At 43.1% G+C, this 17,178-nt stretch overlaps 1 protein-coding gene across 3 annotated transcripts in view; it reads left to right on the top strand.

The window, feature by feature from the left end:
• LOC126530721 (serine/threonine-protein kinase 11-interacting protein) overlaps positions 1–17,178 on the top strand; it is a 110,356-nt gene that overhangs the window by 34,351 nt on the left and 58,827 nt on the right. For all 3 annotated transcript variants that reach the window (XM_050178001.3, XM_072288195.1, XM_055070766.2), the window contains 2 exons: positions 8,294–8,425; positions 13,243–13,609. In XM_050178001.3, coding sequence (XP_050033958.2) covers positions 8,294–8,425; positions 13,243–13,609 — 499 coding nt within the window. The remainder of the gene's footprint in view (positions 1–8,293; positions 8,426–13,242; positions 13,610–17,178) is intronic.

Genomic DNA, 17,178 nt, shown 5'->3' with positions numbered 1-17,178 from the left:
AACAGTCGGAGGTAGTTCGTTCCATTCTTTCATAGTTTTACGACAAAACTGTTCTTATAGGAGCTTATTTTTGCAAAAATCAAAGCCACTGTGTGTTTTATTGTATGCCTTATTCGCCTGTAGTAGCTTGCTGAATACAATTTGGAAGGTTTAGCCGGATTTTTCGAGAAAATGCTTATGAAGGAAGCGAAGTCGACTTATTCTCAGGCGTATTTGTAACATCGTAATTTGGCGTTCTAGCATGAGCAAGGAGGGAAAATCTAGTCTTCTGTATTTACCGTGTATAAATCTTTTTGGTTTTCTTTGAATATGTTCCAATTTTTCAGTGTCCTTCTTTGTGTAAGGATCCTGCAGCACCAACGCATATTCCAACTTGGACCTTATGCATGCATTACATATTATGCTAAAAGCTTTGCATTCATGGGTGCATTTTTAACCTTCCTTTTAAGAACGCATAACTTTTGAAAAGCAGAAGTACAAGTGTCTGTGATATGTAGGGACCATGATAGATTTTTCATGAAGGTGACTCCTAGGTACATATGAACTTTGCGAATTGCACTCCTGCCGAGGTGATGTGTGAATATGCAGGGGCTTTTCTGTTTTGTGATGCGTGGAAAAACATTTTTTTCCTGTTTAGCTCCATGCCCTGCTCTTCACACAAGTAATCAATTGCTTGGAGAGCCACCTGTAGACAATCATGGTCGTCCGTGCACAATATCTTTTTAAAAACAACGCAGTCATCTGCAAATAATCTGATAGAAAGATTGTATAGTAACACATCTATTAAATCATTTATATAAATTAAAAACAAAAATGATCTCAGTACACTTCCTTGGGGAACTCCTGAGGTAACTGCTGGATGCTGGATGAATAATTTTGTACTTGAACAAATTGTTTGTCTTCAAAGGGCCCCTCACCAGGTCTGGCCATATTGAGCTGACAAGCAGAGCATGCATTCCGCGATAATGATTGTGTCTGCAAAGTATTTCGTCGCTACGCGCCACAGAAAGACCTGATATTTCAAACCAAACACCGTTTTCTCTTCTCCTCGCATTCACCGCGCTCCAAGCCAGAGGATGACGTACATGTGCTAGTGCGCCTACGTACACGTGTTCACGCTGTGACGTCGCTTGTGGTGACATGTGACTCCTAAAATTATTCAAGGCAACATCCGTTATTTGTGTAATATGTTGCTTGAGTAGACTAATTAAAGCTTAGAGAAATAACAAAACACACAAACCAAATGTCTGCATGATTTTGTTTTACTTCGCACCGCAGCAAGAGAGATGTACTTCCATTTCATCTGCTTGCCACCGTCATGCAGTCATGCACGCTTACACCGAAACTGTGTCATTTTCTACCGTATTCGTGTAGCACTGACTTATACCGCTAGTCAGGTGTGCTCATGCACAGTGCGCAAAATTGTGAGCTGCGCGAAACGAGACAATCTCAACAGCTCACGCGCAACACCATCAGTGGAAGTCCACCACGCCACAGAAAAGCAAGGAGAAAAAAAAATGAAGGTGGGGCCCATGACGTATGCGTCACGCGATCCTTGAGGTCTGGTATGAGGGAATGCTGGGAAGGAATTTAGCTTGCGGAGGCTAGACGGTGCAGGTGGAGAGAGTGTTTCACTTGGCAGTGGACCTTGTCTTCTGGAATCATAGGTTTGCAGCACTGAAATATTTCTACCTCGGCAATTAATCAGCCGATATGAAAAATTTTGCCGGCAGAACGCTCCCTAGAGGACACGTAACAATTTCCAGCGGATAGTCAAAATTTGCTATGGGGACTGGTGAGGGGCCCTTTAAGGTGTGCAGCAATCCATCCTACATTGTTGGACAGTAGACCAATGTACTGCAACTTAAGCAATAAGTTACCATGAGGCCTTACAAAAATCCAAAAACGAAACATCTACCTGGCCAGATATGTCAAGAACACTAAAAAATTAACTGTTGAGACTAACCGCGTGATTGTCGACAGACCTTATCTAAAACCGTGCTGGTAAATGATGAGTATTCTACGTTCAACTAGGAATTTTTGCAGGTAACCTATATATAGTAACATGCTCAAACAGCTTACAACATTGGCGGGGGATAGAAACTGGGTGACAGTTAGTAACGAGCAGGTGACTCCCTTTTTTATGTATTGGTACAATTGTGCCTTTTGCCAATCGCATGGTATATTGTATGATCTCAGCGATAAGTTAAAAATATCCATAAGAAATCCAGAAATTTGCTCAGCATAGTACCTCAAGATTAATATAGGAATGCCGTCTGGTCCATTAGCCTTCCTTGCACTGATACTCAGAACCATTGCCAAAATACCCTCGCATGTGATTACAATTTCATGTACACAATCACACACGGATGCACCATGCTCAGTTTCATCCAGCTTCGAAAATACACTTTGAAAGTAGCAATTCAAATATTTTTCTATGCTACAAGGGTCCGTCAGTGTGATGTCATAATAATTCTGTTCTAGCTTGGCCAAAAAAATCACCAGAATTTGGAAGGGTTGCTTTTAATAAACTTTTCCAAAGTGTTACTAAAAAGATGATGTCTAGCTTGCTTAATCTTAATCAATAGATTATTCTTAAGGAGAGTAAAATACTGTTTCTGTTTTAGCATTTTTTCTAAGTAATTTATTTTGCACTTACAATGAATTATCGCTCTGGTAATCCATGGATTTGAACAACGTTTGCGAGCACTTTCTGATGGTATAATATTTTCTACACAGTATGTGACAGTATTATGGAACATCTGCCATGTGCTTTGAGCGGTGTACATTGGACTGCAAAGGTTTGTATCTAAGTACTAGTCTATTATTGCCACATCATCTGCTCAGTCGAAATTCTTAACTGGGTTTTTTGCAGAAGTTTCTTTCTGACTATCAAGAGCTCTAGCCCATGTGAAAAAAATCAATTCATGGTCCGAGATTCTGGTCTCAACTGTCACGTGTGCACCGCCGAGGACATCAGTAATGAACATCAGGTCCATATAGTTTTCATATATGGTATAAGTGACGTCATCGATGAACGGACGATGCGCGCTAATCTGGCACCATCTCATAGCCATTGTTGTCGCAGGGCCCATCTTGCGTGGCACTAAGCTTTTCTTCTCACGTTTTCGCCATACGTGCATACCTTTCTGTCAGTGTATGTTCAAGGTAGGAACCTGCATAAACAAGAGGGAGGAGTATGTGCTTTAGTGTATTTCGACGCCAGTCAGTGGTAGCGCAGCGGAGGGCTCACTTTGCTAAATAAAGAGGTGTTTAAAAGCGACTTGAAGCATCACATATGTTATAGGACAAGACATTACAGTAGAATGGATGTAAATAGCGCAAGAATCAGCCTTCAAAATGCTAAAATGGACAAAAATAATGCGGCAAAGCACTAACAGTTTTACGGCAGTGGTTAATGTGACGACTTGAAAAGCAAATTCACAAGCTTCAGCAGTGGCATTAAAGTAACATCTCTGCCTGCAGCGCTGCTGTACATGGTTTGATTTGCATCAGAATTAATATTTTGCCTCTTGATTTTTTTGTTCATTTTCTTTTTCTTTTCTTCAGTAGCAAAAACGTTTTCACTGATAATATCACTGCTCTGATGATAGCAAATGAAAGCAAGCAATGCATCTTCACGGCTGCTTGACAGCCAGATCTAATGCACCGTCTGTTCGTACGAATAAGTGTGTTTATTCTGCTGCTTTTACGTGCGCTCCGTAGTGTGTGTAAGAATGGCTCAAGAAAATTGAATGCATGACCCAGTGGCCCAGTACATGAGGCAGTCCGGCAGCAGGGATGACGCGCTGCTTCCTGTCATCTTGCCTTGTGGAGAAAGGTTTCACCGATGATTATGATACTCCCTAATGCGAAATTTGAGTGCAGCTGCATATGTGTTGTCATTTCGCGATATAATCGGCTGGCATGGACATTCCGTCTCTTGCGGCATGTTGCAAAAGGACGGCATGGACATTCCATCTCTTGCGGCACGTTGCAAAAGGAGCGAGGTGTGCTGCGACTGCCTCGCTAAACAGGAGTGTCGCGAGAGGCAGCGTGCGGGTGAGGCATGGGTGTGATTCACAGCAGCCATTGCAGACAGACCTTCGCTCATAAAGCGATTTCTTTCCATATATGATATAGTTGGTGTCATCGGTGAACAGACGATGCGCACTACTTTGGCGCCATCTCATAGCCATCGCCACTGCAAAGTCCATCTTGTGTGGCACTACGCTTTTCTTCTTAGGCTTTTGCCATACCCTCCTCCTGCGCTTTTCACCTCATCATTGTGCTGCACCCTAATCCTCCACTTTCCTCCTCACGCACTCTTCGACATCGCCGCCTTTCATCCATGCCCCGCATTTGCTCTTTCATCCTTCGCTGTGCTCATTCACTCAGTTACGAGGACACTGAGGAACGACGTGATGCTCGCCGCAGGAATGGACATGTAAGAGCTGCGCTCTAAAAGCAGTGAAAAAAAAGTGTGAAGTCACTCAGATCAAGGAAGAGATTAGTAATTTCTAATGGCAAAAGCAGAAAATTAGATGTTGAGTTTCGTGGCATTCCCGTGGTGGAGATGAAAACTTTCTGAATGAGGTTAACGAAATATCTAAGAAAATAACTCTGCCAGACCTGACTGAAAATTATATTGTTGCTATTCATAGATTGCCTGCAACAAAAGGTAGAGTGCCGAGTGTCATTGTCCTCTTCGCAAAGCCTTTTATGAAAGACTCGTTTTTGGCTAGAAAGAGACATTTGATCATCAGCAAAGAGTGCTACTGGATCATCGAGAACTTCACAACGAAAAATCGTGCTATCCGTCATTGCAAATAAGTGGGAATCAGAGCAGCAGATGCTTCAATGTCAGTTTAGTCAATTGGTATCCAACCCAAGTACTCAGCATAGCAATTGGACATTTCATTGCAGTGCTAACAAAACAGCCAACTTGCGATAGTTTCTGTTCTTGTAATATAAACCACCAATTGCGAATTGTTCAGCTTTCTTCCACTTGATTTTTTGTTTAATTTGGCATTTCTAAAAAGCAATTGTGCTATTTACATACGTTCTACTCTAACCTTTAATCTATATCATATTGAGCACAAACAGCAACTGCATATTTTGTTAAAGGAAGTGAGCCCTCATCCACATTGGCTCCAATTACCTTTGAAGTGAGCTATACGGTGCATGTATTCTTGATGACGTTTACACAGAGCCCCGTCTATACGGCATTCGCTAAGCAGCATGAAGGTATAAGTGTGTACATTCTAACGACATGGCTGAAAATGCTTTTAAACATGTGCAGGACCACAATGTCTCATACGACGGCGTAACTCATGCTACCAATTTTTAAGTTTTTATTAGTAGTCTGCCTAGCGGTATGATTAAAGTGGTCTCCCGAAGAAGCATCTAGAAAGAACTGCTTTGACCAACAAAGCAAACAGTATGACAAGGGTGGCATGCCTGTTCACGAACAAAAACTGATGTTGAAGAGTGATCAGCGGAGCTAACTGTGCAGAGAAGAGTTGCTTGCGCTTCTCTACTTTCATTAGATAATGAGTCTGTTAATTTGTTTATTGCAGTTTCGATTTCAACACCTTCGTAATTGCAAAATACTGCAACATGAACTGATTTCCACCAATCCCTTAGTCTTAGTGGATCGGCAGCGAAGCGTAATTGCAGCGTTGCTCTATTTGTGATAAGCACATGTCATAGTATCGTGTTGAGGGGCACCAAATGGAATGCGTTTTTCTCACTGTGAAAGCATGCATCAATGCTTTGGAAGCAGATATGGCAGTTGTTACAGCAATGATGAGCATGCCAATCTGTGCAGGCTGCACCAAAACAGGCATGCTGTACTACAACACACACAGAAAGAGCGCTGACACGAGAGAAACATGTCTTTATCTGTTCAGTGTGCTTGTGCCTGACATGCCCAAACGTGAAACATGAAAAATCCAACGGGAAACATTGGACATATTTGCATAAAGGCACTGCTGGATACATCTAACCTACCTGTAAAGAAAGATGGAGGGAGATGTCGGACGTACCTTTAACCACAGCCTATAGAGACAGAGTTTTGAAGGAAGAGAGAAGCTGTAAAGGAGAGGTAAGCAAAACTCTAGACTGTAATAGGTGCAGTAAAACCTGATTAGCTCGAGCAGGCTAGGTGGCTGTTTGTTGCTCCCCAGTTTCGAAGGGCAGGACAATAAAAATTACCAGCGCCATCATCAGGGCAGTGCAAGAATAAGGGCTGGAATTATGCCACGAAAGATGGCACAACACTTGTTTGTGATGAAAAATAAAAAGACAGGTGTGTCCTGTGCTGGAGGTACAGACCAGGCTGGAAAGTTTATGAAAATTACTGACAAGTCATTCCAGATGTGTTGAGCAGAGCCGCAGAGAGGAATGCAGCGTTGAGTAGGCAACACGGTACCTAATATCGTGAAGCAGAATTTTGCCAAGCAACAGTGATGACCGTGGAAGAGCATGAAGCAGCGTTGGTGAAATGTCATAAACTAGAAAGGGCAAAGTGTGTAGAAAAGTGTAAAGCTGCATTATTGAAGCGTGGAAACACAGTAAAGTACAAGTGGAAAATAAAGAATGCTTTGCAATGTATTGGTTCAATATGTGGTATAGGATCTGACTGGTTTTCATGTGTGTAATCACTGTTTTTTTTTTGCCCTTTCGACAGGTGTGTTTTAAGTACTGGGATGCTTATCATCGTTGTCATAGCCACTCCAAGAACGATGTATTTATCTTTTCAGTAGCAGCTACAACAGAGGATGAAGTGCACTAAAAGCAGATACCCTTGGCAGTTTGGTAGTGACAGTCATGAAACGCTAGGCCTAATGTGACAGATTTGAGTCTTGACTGGAGACAGGGAACTGGAAGGAAGGGAGGGCTGGCATACTAACAGATACTTCAGTGGGGGGGGGGAGGTTAGGGGGGGTGCGTGTGCTTGGTGTGCCACCCCTGGCTCTGTCGCTGCCCCATAAGCTTTGAGCCAGCAAGACAGCTCATCTGACCTGTTCTAGTTGAGAGTTTGATAGAATACCATCTGGTCGGGTAAAAATTATTGTTACAAAAGAAGTAGGTCACTGAAAATAGTCAAAACAAAATTTGAGGTCCATGTGGATCCTTTGTTCACAGTGGGAAGCAGAAGGTTGTTAACTTGCCCTTCAACAGTACACGTTATGGAGGTAGCAAAAAAAAAAAAAAAAAATCACAGACTATTACGATACTCTCTAATGTGACATTTGAGTGCATCTCTATACATGTCTTCATTTTGCGTGTCAATATTTTGTATTATATATTATATTATATAGGTAGAAGGTTTATATTAGAAAGAGAACGCTGTGAGTAGCGTAGCTGGTGCAGATAATGTCTCGTGCAGCACATTGCAAATGGAGCGAAGTGTGGCACAACTGCCTCGCTAATTGGCAGTTTGCGAGAGGCAGCGCGTCCGTGATACGAGGGCGCGATTCAGAGCAGCCACTACAGACAGACTTCCACTCATGCAGCACTTTGTTTCCATATAGACGGTGCATGCTGTTCTGGCGCCATATCATAGCTACCTTTGCCGCACAGCCCGTCTTGCGTGGCACTATGCTTTTCTTCTCACCCTTTTATTCCACCAACGACAAGAACAACCCTTCATCACAGGGAAATTGTGGCACCAGTGTCGGTGGTGACAACACCCAAGGGAGTGTCACATCGAGCCTTACTCGTAGCCGCTCGTCATCGCTCCTTGCGGGAGCAGTGATCCCCATCACACACGATGGCACCGTGGACTGGCCCCAGAAGCTGACGCCACGGACGAGCATAGCCCACCCCACCTCATACCATCCTGGCCACCCCTCAGAAGCACAGATGAGATCACCTACATGGCTGCAGATGCCTTGGCCGCCGGAAACCAAGTGCATGCACAGGCCATCTCCCCTCCGCTTAGCCTCTTCCTCCACTTTCCTCCTCACGCTCTCCTCTTTCATCTCCTGCTGCACTCTGCGTTCACTTTCTTTTGCTGTGCTCATTTACTTGGTTACAAGGTCTGATGACGAGGCACGCCAACCCTCAATGCAGGAATGTGCACCGAAGTGCTGCGCTCTAAGATCATTTTGTTTTGACTGTGGTCAGTGACCTGCTTCTTTCCTAATAACCTGTCCTATTCATATCACTTGTCTCATTGTCTGCTCTGTTGGCCATGTTGAATGCTGACAAACTCTCCTGGCTTGAACCTTCGTGCAAGAAACCTGAGCTTTGTTTTCTGTTCTGCCCATTGTTCTTCTTCCAACAGCTGCGCCTTGTGGGAAACCCTGTCACTTTCCACCAGGAGTACCATTCAATAGTTGTGTGCCATCTACACCACAAAGTAGTCACAGGAAGATTCAGGCTGGATGATAAACAGCTGCCGAAATGTTTTATCAAGGTAAGGTCAGTTTTAACCAGAATTTCTTTTTACATTGCTTTTATGCTCCTTTTAAGAAATGGTAATTGTTGCACATAGTTTTCAGTGTTGCTTCATGCCGCGACTTCTTTGCGCGCAGTATGTAACTTTGCACCCGCAATCGAAAACAACTTGGTGACCTCATGAACTTGCATAAGAGAATATCACCTTGATTCCACCACTTTGCATTAGCACTTTAGGCTAGAATAGAATTGACGCTATTTGGACAATGCATATGAGTGTCAAGGGGTTTGATTCGTAGACAGCATGCCTTACAAAGCTTCATCCCAGAAGGTTGACAGTTCAGGTTGAAGGTTCAACATTAATGAAGCGTCAACCTTTAACCCAAAGGTTGACACTTCAGGCCATTAACCCTGGAAGTTGACACCCCGCCTCCCATGTTTGTTCATATATTTATGAGAAAACTTGCTACTTCAGGACACTTGTGCTTTCACGCATGTGCTGTAATGGCTGAGTAGCTACTCAGCTGTTCTGCTGTTCTGCTGCTAAGCATGAGGTCGCAGGTTGAATTCCTGGTCATAGTGACTGCATTGTGATGGAAGTGAACTTTGAAAATGCTCTTGTTACTGTGCTTTGGGGGTGCACTTTAAAGAACCCCAGGGGCCCAAACTTAAACCATAGCCCCCTCCCACTCCTATGGGGCGCCTCGATTTGGTGCCGTGGTAACCTACATGTGACGAAGCCCAAGGTGAAGCCAGCTGCCACCTTCCATGCAGCCAATGGCACAGAGTTGGGAGCACAAATGTTCCCCAACATCGAGTGAGCATAGGAGTATGCAGAAGGTTTTACTTGTGATGAATCACTAGGCTGATTTGCTATGCTCAACCCCAAAATCAGCACCTGTGGGGATCCAAAGGTGGTCATGGGGTTATTATTTTACATTCATTTTCTGTGAAACCAAAGGGAACACAAACTCTCCTCTGTATTCACTGTGAGGACCCACAGCCTCAGCTTCACCTGCCACCATGTTTCAGTGGCTATGGTGCTCTAGTGCAGAACGCATGGTTGCAGGTTGATTTCCTAGTGAACGCACCCTCATTTTGATGAGGTTAAAGGGCCCCTCACCAGGTCTGGCCATGTTGAGCTGACAAGCACTCACAATCGTGTCTGCTAAGAAACATCGCTACACGCCATAGAAAGAGCTGAAATTTTGAACTAAATGCTGTTTGCCCTTCTCCTCACTGGTGCCACGCTCAAAGATGGGGGGATGACGTATGTCAGCAAGGTGCACCTACATGCATGTATATGCTGTGACGTCGTTCATAGTGACACATGACACTTCAAGAATTATTCAAGGTAACATCTTTTATTTGTGTAATCTGTTGCTTCAACAGACAAATTAAAGTGTAGAGAAATAATAAAACACAAGCTGAATGTCTGCGTGCTTTTGTTTTACTTCGCACCACAGCAAGAGAGATGTACTTCCATTTCATCTGCTTGTTCCCACGTCGTGCAGTCGCACGCACTGAGAGCGAAACTATGTCATTTTCTCTCATGTTCCAGAGCGTGATCTTGCTCTGCGATCCACTTGCGTCTGCCTCAGTGTTCGTGTGGCACTGACTTATACCACTAGTCAGGTGTTCTTGTGCACAGCGCGCAAAATTGTGCACTGCGTGGAATGAGACAAATGCAACAGCTCACATGTGTGACCGTCAGCGGAAGTTCATCATGTAGCAAGAAAGCAAGAAAAAAAATTTGGAGGTCGCCTAAAGGGCCCCTCACCAGGCCCCATAGTAAATCTTGTTTATACGCTGGAAGTTGTTACGTGTCCTTAAGGGAGCGTTCTGCCACAAAAATTTTTCAAATCGGTTCATTAATAGCCAAGATAGAAATATTTCAGTGCCGCGAACCCATGGTTTCAGCAGGCGAGCTCCACTGCATAGCGAGACTCTCTCTCCACTGGCCTTGTCTAGCTTCCGCAAGCGAAATTTTTTTCTTCCTTGCGTTCTCCCATGTTGGACCTCGAAAATTGCGTGACACATACTTCTCGGTGCTTTTTTTTTTTTTTTCGGTGATGCGCACTTTTGCTTGAGGCATTGCTCGGGAGCTGTTATCGATTTTGCGCGCTGTGCACAAGGACACATGACTAGTGGTATAATTCAGTGCTACACAAATACTGAGGCAGAACAAGCTGATCGCAGAGCATAATCACGGGTGCTGGAGCAAGGCAGAAAATGGCATAGTTTCGGTACCTGCGCACGTGACCGCACGAGCGTGGGAACAAGCAGACAAAGTGGAAGTACATCTCTCTTGCTGCAGTGCGAAGTAAAGCAAAAAACACGCAGGCATTCCGTTTGTGTGTTTTATCATCTCTCTAAACTTCAATTCGTTAATTCAAGCAACAGATCACACAAGTAACAGATGGTGCCTTGAATAATTCTCAGTCATGAGTCACCACGAGCGACATCACACTGCGGACTCGAGTACGTAGGTGCAGGGATGCGAGTATGCCATCCTCCGGTTTGGAGCGCGGCAGCCACGAGGAGAAGGAAGAATGACGTTCGGTTTGAAATTTCAGATCCTTCTGTGGTGCGCAGCGATGTAATACTTTGCAGACACGATCGTTATGATGCAAGGTATGCTTGGCGCTTGTCAGCTCAAAATGGTCAGACCTGGTGAGGGGCCCTTCAAGCTTCACATTTAAGAGTAGAATGCGTGATAGCATTCAAAGATCCCTGACTGCTTCTCATGCTTCCCACAACTGCAGCAACTGCAGCTTATGTAACCATAATGCTTACTGGGAAATGCTGGCACCAAATGCTATGCACGAAGGCAAGCTTTCTGGTAGAAACACAGCCTCTTGAGGGGACTGCGATGTGGTGGAGGCGAGCGCCATCTTGAAGTGTTGCAAGGATACGGGCGTGCTGCTTCATGGCCTCCAAGATTTGTGTGCGCCAGTGCGCACAAATCTCGGGACGTCGTGGGCAGTCTATGAATGGTAGAAATGCGGGAAAAGGTGTTTGTGTTTGAGTTTCTGCATAACAGAATTATGTTTTCTCGTATATTCAAATTACGATCTGACGCTATCTTGTCTGTAAGTTGTGAGTAAGTCATACTTTACAATTTTTCTGACGTATTTTAATTTGAGAAATTCAATTAGTTCAGCAACTTCTTTGTGCTAAATGGAGGGTCTGCGTGGTTGGGTATGCATAGTTGGGTTTGCATGATTCGAAATTATTTTTGCCAAAAGATGGTCGACACTGGACGTGGGACGCCGACGCCAAATTTTCTGCAACACGGGGCCCTTAAAGCTGTCATGTTAAAAGAAAGCGGGGCCTGTGACATATGTGTCATGCGATCCTACAGCTCCTATATGGGAGAATGCAGGGAAGGGATTTCTCTTGTAGGGGCTAGACAGGACAAGTGGAGAAAGTGTCCTTGTTCGCGATGACGCTTGCCTCCTAAAATCACGGGCTTGCAGCACTGAGATATTTATATCTCTGCTGTTAATGAACCAATTTGAAAAATTCTTTCAGTAGAAAGCTCCCGAGAGGACTCATAACAACTTCCAGTGTATAACCAAAATTTTCATTGTGGCCTGGTGAGGGTCCCTTTAAAGGCAGAAATGCTGGCGTATGAGATTTTAGTCTACTGCAAAGAGTGCCAGGTGACCATAATTCACCTAAAGCCACCCCTCTCCCTCACTCCCACTACAATGTCTCTTATGGCACCTGCGCTGCTATGGGATGTTAAACGCCAGAATCAATCACTCATACAACAGCTGCATTTCCTTTGGGCCTCTTTACTATACATGGTCCATTGAAACGGAGGAACAATTTTACTGAAAAGCTTTTGATATGCATGATATGACGGCACGCAGTTCCCAGCACTGCAGTCTCTGATGATGCCGGACGTCTTTCATTGTTGCATGCATGTACTGGCTCTTCCACAAGGCTCACAAATAGCAGAAAACCCAAATTTACACTTTTAGATAGGCTGGACAAACGCAAAGGTCCAAACACCAAGTGTCTCAAACCAAAGGCGAGATTAGACAATTCTTGTGATATAGTGTATCTCGCATAATCTCTGCTCTGTGTAAGTAAATAGGTCCCCTTCAAAGCACAGTATCGCAAAGCGTGCACTATCTTAGTAGAGAAAGGCAGGCGTGAAAAACGCAGACACAAGCAAAGCGGCATTCACACAAGACATCTTTTTGTTCTACGTGGGTCTGTGCTTTGCATGGCTGCCTTTGTCTACTGTGAATCCATACCGGATTGCCCAGGTTTGTTTTCTGTACTCCGTTTCATTCTTGGTAGGCAAAGCTGCAGAAGCCATACAAGTACTATTGTGGTTGTTAGAAGGCTCACACAGCGCATTTTGCAGTGCAGTTGCTTTTGATCCGCGACGCTTTCTAGTCAACAACTACTTTATGTATTACAATTACAACTTGTGGGCATGAAAGTTGCATCAAATCACATATTATTTGTGCACCTTTGTTCATCCAGTATGTAATGTACTATGTTTTGGTTGTGAGTGCAAGCAGTGTGCTCACAACCAAAGTTGTACAAACATGTCACTTTGCTCATTCGATGCCATATCTTTCTGAAATGCAACGCCTTCCATGTAATTTTACATCATGTTTCGCATCATAAGCGTACGAGACTTGAAGTTTCTTCAGATTACATGACACATACCTATATCTTCCTTTCATATGTGACGCACCAATTTTTCAGTGGCTAATCCAAGTAGTGATACAAGTCTTTCTAGCCTTCATAGCATTGCCTGCCATGTATGAAATGTATTTCAAATACGCTTACTTGTTTTGTCTTCTTCCGCAGCCTACGAACACTAGGCAGCCACGCGTCAGGCAGGCCGATGCACCATTGCCGGATCCAGTAATCTCTGTGCCACCGCTCCAGCTCATGGTCGAGTCGGACGACAGCAGTAGCCTTGCAGGAGAGATAATAGAGCAACGGGATTGCGAGGCAGTGGCCTCCACATCTGCATTGACTTTGAGCAGCAAACAGAGGCTCTCCGCGTCGTTCGAACAGGACGGTAGCTCGTGCAGCAGCATTGAAACGATGGACCCCGTGGCTGGCCAAAGGCCCAGGGAAGGCAAAAGATCCAAGAAGCGTCAATCCAGCAGGGTGGCAACCATCTTAGACCAAGAAGGACACGTGCCTCCCGTTAAGGAAAGTGGCAACGGTGAGAACATGGCATTCATGCTGGGATGTGCCGCTAGTAGACATTTACTAGACATTGGCAGGATTCCCATGAACTTTGCCATGGTTTTTGTTGTATCTGTGTATTTGAAGAAGGACGCAATTGTCCTCGTTTGCCTGAATACATAAATTGCAGGTTGTTATGACACATACTGAGAATGGGAACAGGAAAGACAGGACTGCTGGCATGGCATTTTTTACTTCTAACTTTTTTTTTGCAGTAACTGAATGTTCAACCCATTTAAACAAGGCATTACTAGTGACAGCAAACATGAATAAGCGTGCAAAAACCACAATTTAATTATTCAATTAAATATGATTTGCTAATTAGTAATTAAGTTTAAAATTTTTTTAGGCCACACTTCAGCCACAACCACCTACCCACACATTTTGCACAAATTTTCATAATGCATCCTTTTCTACTTAACATATTGATATGAAACAAGGGCATGATTATTGATATCATAATCATGATCACGACATTTTGTTGATGTGAAGTAAAGACAAAAATCAATGCACAAATCATCAATACTTTAGTCTTTTATAATGCAGGTGCTACTGTTGTTGACTTTTCATACGACTCTTGCGCCATGCTCTGGAAATTCCAGTGTGGAAATTTTTTGGAGTAATTCAATAAGTACTTTTCTCTTGACGTATACAGAATGCCACGCATTGAAAAATCTGTGTGTGCTCTACGTGCCTTTGCATTTTGTGGCATCACTATGGTAATTTATTCTTATGACACCCGGTGTAGTGATACACTTTAATGGACTATGGAGAGGGTTACGCCTCTTTATCACGTTTGAGATTAGTGCTGGTAAAAATGTTTCACTGTGAATTTTTAGCGGATTACAGCACTGTTTAAAGGATCTTGACTGACTTTTTTATGCAGTTTTACTTCGCAAGAGGAAAGGGCAGCTCTGCCAGCTCCTATTTCTGAAATCTCTTGCAAAAGAGAATAAAACTTAGTAAATATGTGCGACAAAAGAAAAGAAAAAATGTCTCCAGCCATCCAGTTAAAAGAGTGTCAGCATTTAAAAAATACATAAATGTAGTAGTGTTCAAGGATTGGCAAGTGAAACCTCGTTACTACGAACAGCACATTAACAAACTTCACAGAGTAAAGAACTACTGACTTCTTATAGTAGTTTCAATGTAAAAATATTTCAGTACCACAAACTTCAGAATACCGAACTTTTCAGAATAACCCTCATTATTCAGTTTCCCTGTGATGTTAACAATGCCTCAGTACTAGGAACTAATATTCCGAAATCTGGGGATTCTTAGATTTTCATGTATCCTTCACAGCGGACAAAACAGTAGGCTAGCAGACGACACAGAGAGCTACGTCCTGGTGCATGGGTTCAGAAAACTTGAGACGGCGCCAGAGAAAAAAAGAATGGGGGCGAGCAAAGGTGACGACTCATCAGGTTTTGCCAGTGCATGCTCCACCCAGAAAAGTGTCGCCTAGCAACAGAGGTGCATCTCTTCCTTGTTTCACCCTGCTTTATGCGCAAGCCTCTTTCTTTCGCGCTTTTATCTGCGGCTATACTAGCTACGCGCGTGGTGAAATGTAACCTCCGTACTCGCGGAGATGCCACACGGTCGCACTTTGCACTCTCCAGACAGCGTCGTTTACGCGCGCTTTTGCTTTGACATAGTTCAGGTGCCTGCTTTGAGCGAGACAGTTGCGGTGTTCACTACAAGAAATGTGAAAAACAAACAAAAAGCAAGAAACATTGTGCTTTGGAGGCGACATGGAGCTACCTTTTTGTCGGTAGTTTTATCGACAGTTTTATCGGCGTCAGCATTTGTTTTGCGCGTGCCAATCTTGATATGTAGTGCTTTGTGGCGGTGGGATCTATGGAAAATAGCAACAGCGCTTGCCGAGAGCCAACAGTGACGTTTTCATGGATAGCTCATATGGGGACAACTTATGAACTGATAGGTTGATGGGTGGAATGGTTAATTTTGGGACTTCCACTATAACAATCTTTCAGAATAACGAACAATTTACCATGGTCCCTTGAAGTTTGTTATAGAGATTTCACTGTACTTTAAATTTTGGGGGGGATTTTACTATTGTGACTACAGCACTGATGCCATGTCATTTGCAAATTAAACTTCTGCTCTGAATATATTCATGTAACCTTGCACCAGACGTCCAGTTTCTGCACAGACAGTGGGAGTAGCTGAGTGGACGTGCCATTCTGCTGCTGATACGAGGCTGAAGGATTCATTCCCAGTCACAAAGAATGCATTTCAGTGAGGAGCGAAATGCAAAAGTGCTTGTGTGCCTAGACTTAGGTGCATGCTAGAGCACCCCAGGTGGTACAATACCCCAAGACCCCAGGTGGTCAACAATAATCCAGAGCCTTCCTCTATGTTGTCTCTAATATCGTTCTTTCTTATGCATTAAACGTACCTGGAAGAGAAACATTAATTTTAGCTGTGTTAGTAACTTCTGGCTCTGCAATAGTAGCATGGCCACTCTTAGCATGAAAGGAAGATTAGTAAGCCAGAAAAAAAACATAATGAAAGGGCGGGTGGCAGCCTTACCATGAATTTGCTGTACCAGCTTGTCATGACATGATGAGTTTTATCGGCCTCTACTTGGGTTTAGTTAATTGTTCATTGAAAAAGAAGGATTATGTTTCATCGTAAAGGAAACAAAGACTAAACATGGCAAATTTTGGGAAGTTTTTCTGCACTGAAATGGTTTAAATATGAGAAAATACTTTAAGATCCATGACGTCATACTGACATATTGGCGATGAGGTTTCAGTGCGAAATTCAAGCAAAGGAAGTTTAACTTTTACTTTCTCCTCTAGTAATGTGATATATAAATTTGCTATAACAAAGTAGCATCAGACACAAAAATGACTGCATTATATATAATATTCATTTTAAACATGTAGTCATTATAAACAATAATGTTATCAATGATTTCTATATGTTTTACTGTCTTCATTTTTCTGATGCATGCTTTTTTAGTGAACTATAGTTAAGACATACCATATTGAGTTGATATGATCCTAGGTGTTGCTGTCATTGGCATATACATGCATTGTTATCAACTCCTGTAAAAGCCCTGTACAGGGCTGACAGTATTCTAAGATAAATAAATAAACATAGTTGTTCAACTGTGAGTCATTTTTCACTGAATTAATGAATGAGTTTTTGAAGAATGCTTTACCAGTTGTAGCTGGTTTAGTGTTCTGCCTTAGGGTCCCCTTAAAGGGACACTGAAGAGAAACCCTGTATCATTTTGGAGGGATGAAATATTCTTTCAAAACTTGATTTTCATTAATTTTTCCCTGATAGATTGATTATTGAAAGAGAAAATGAAAGCCAAAGATAAATTTTCTGAATTTCGTGCCGAAATGCCGGCACCGGTATGTCAGTTTGACATCACAGATTTCAATGTATGTTTTTCATATTCAACCAGTTGGGACTACATAAATGTTATCAAAACTTGCCATGTTAAGTATTTGGCTCTTTTAGAAAAGGTTTAATTAGGCCCGAGCAGATGCCATCACAACTCGTGACATT

This window comes from Dermacentor andersoni, chromosome 5 (assembly GCF_023375885.2).
Source record: "Dermacentor andersoni chromosome 5, qqDerAnde1_hic_scaffold, whole genome shotgun sequence".
Lineage (NCBI taxonomy): Eukaryota > Metazoa > Arthropoda > Arachnida > Ixodida > Ixodidae > Dermacentor > Dermacentor andersoni.
Note: the sequence above shows the minus strand (reverse complement) of the source record. Positions and strands in the feature narration are given on the sequence as shown.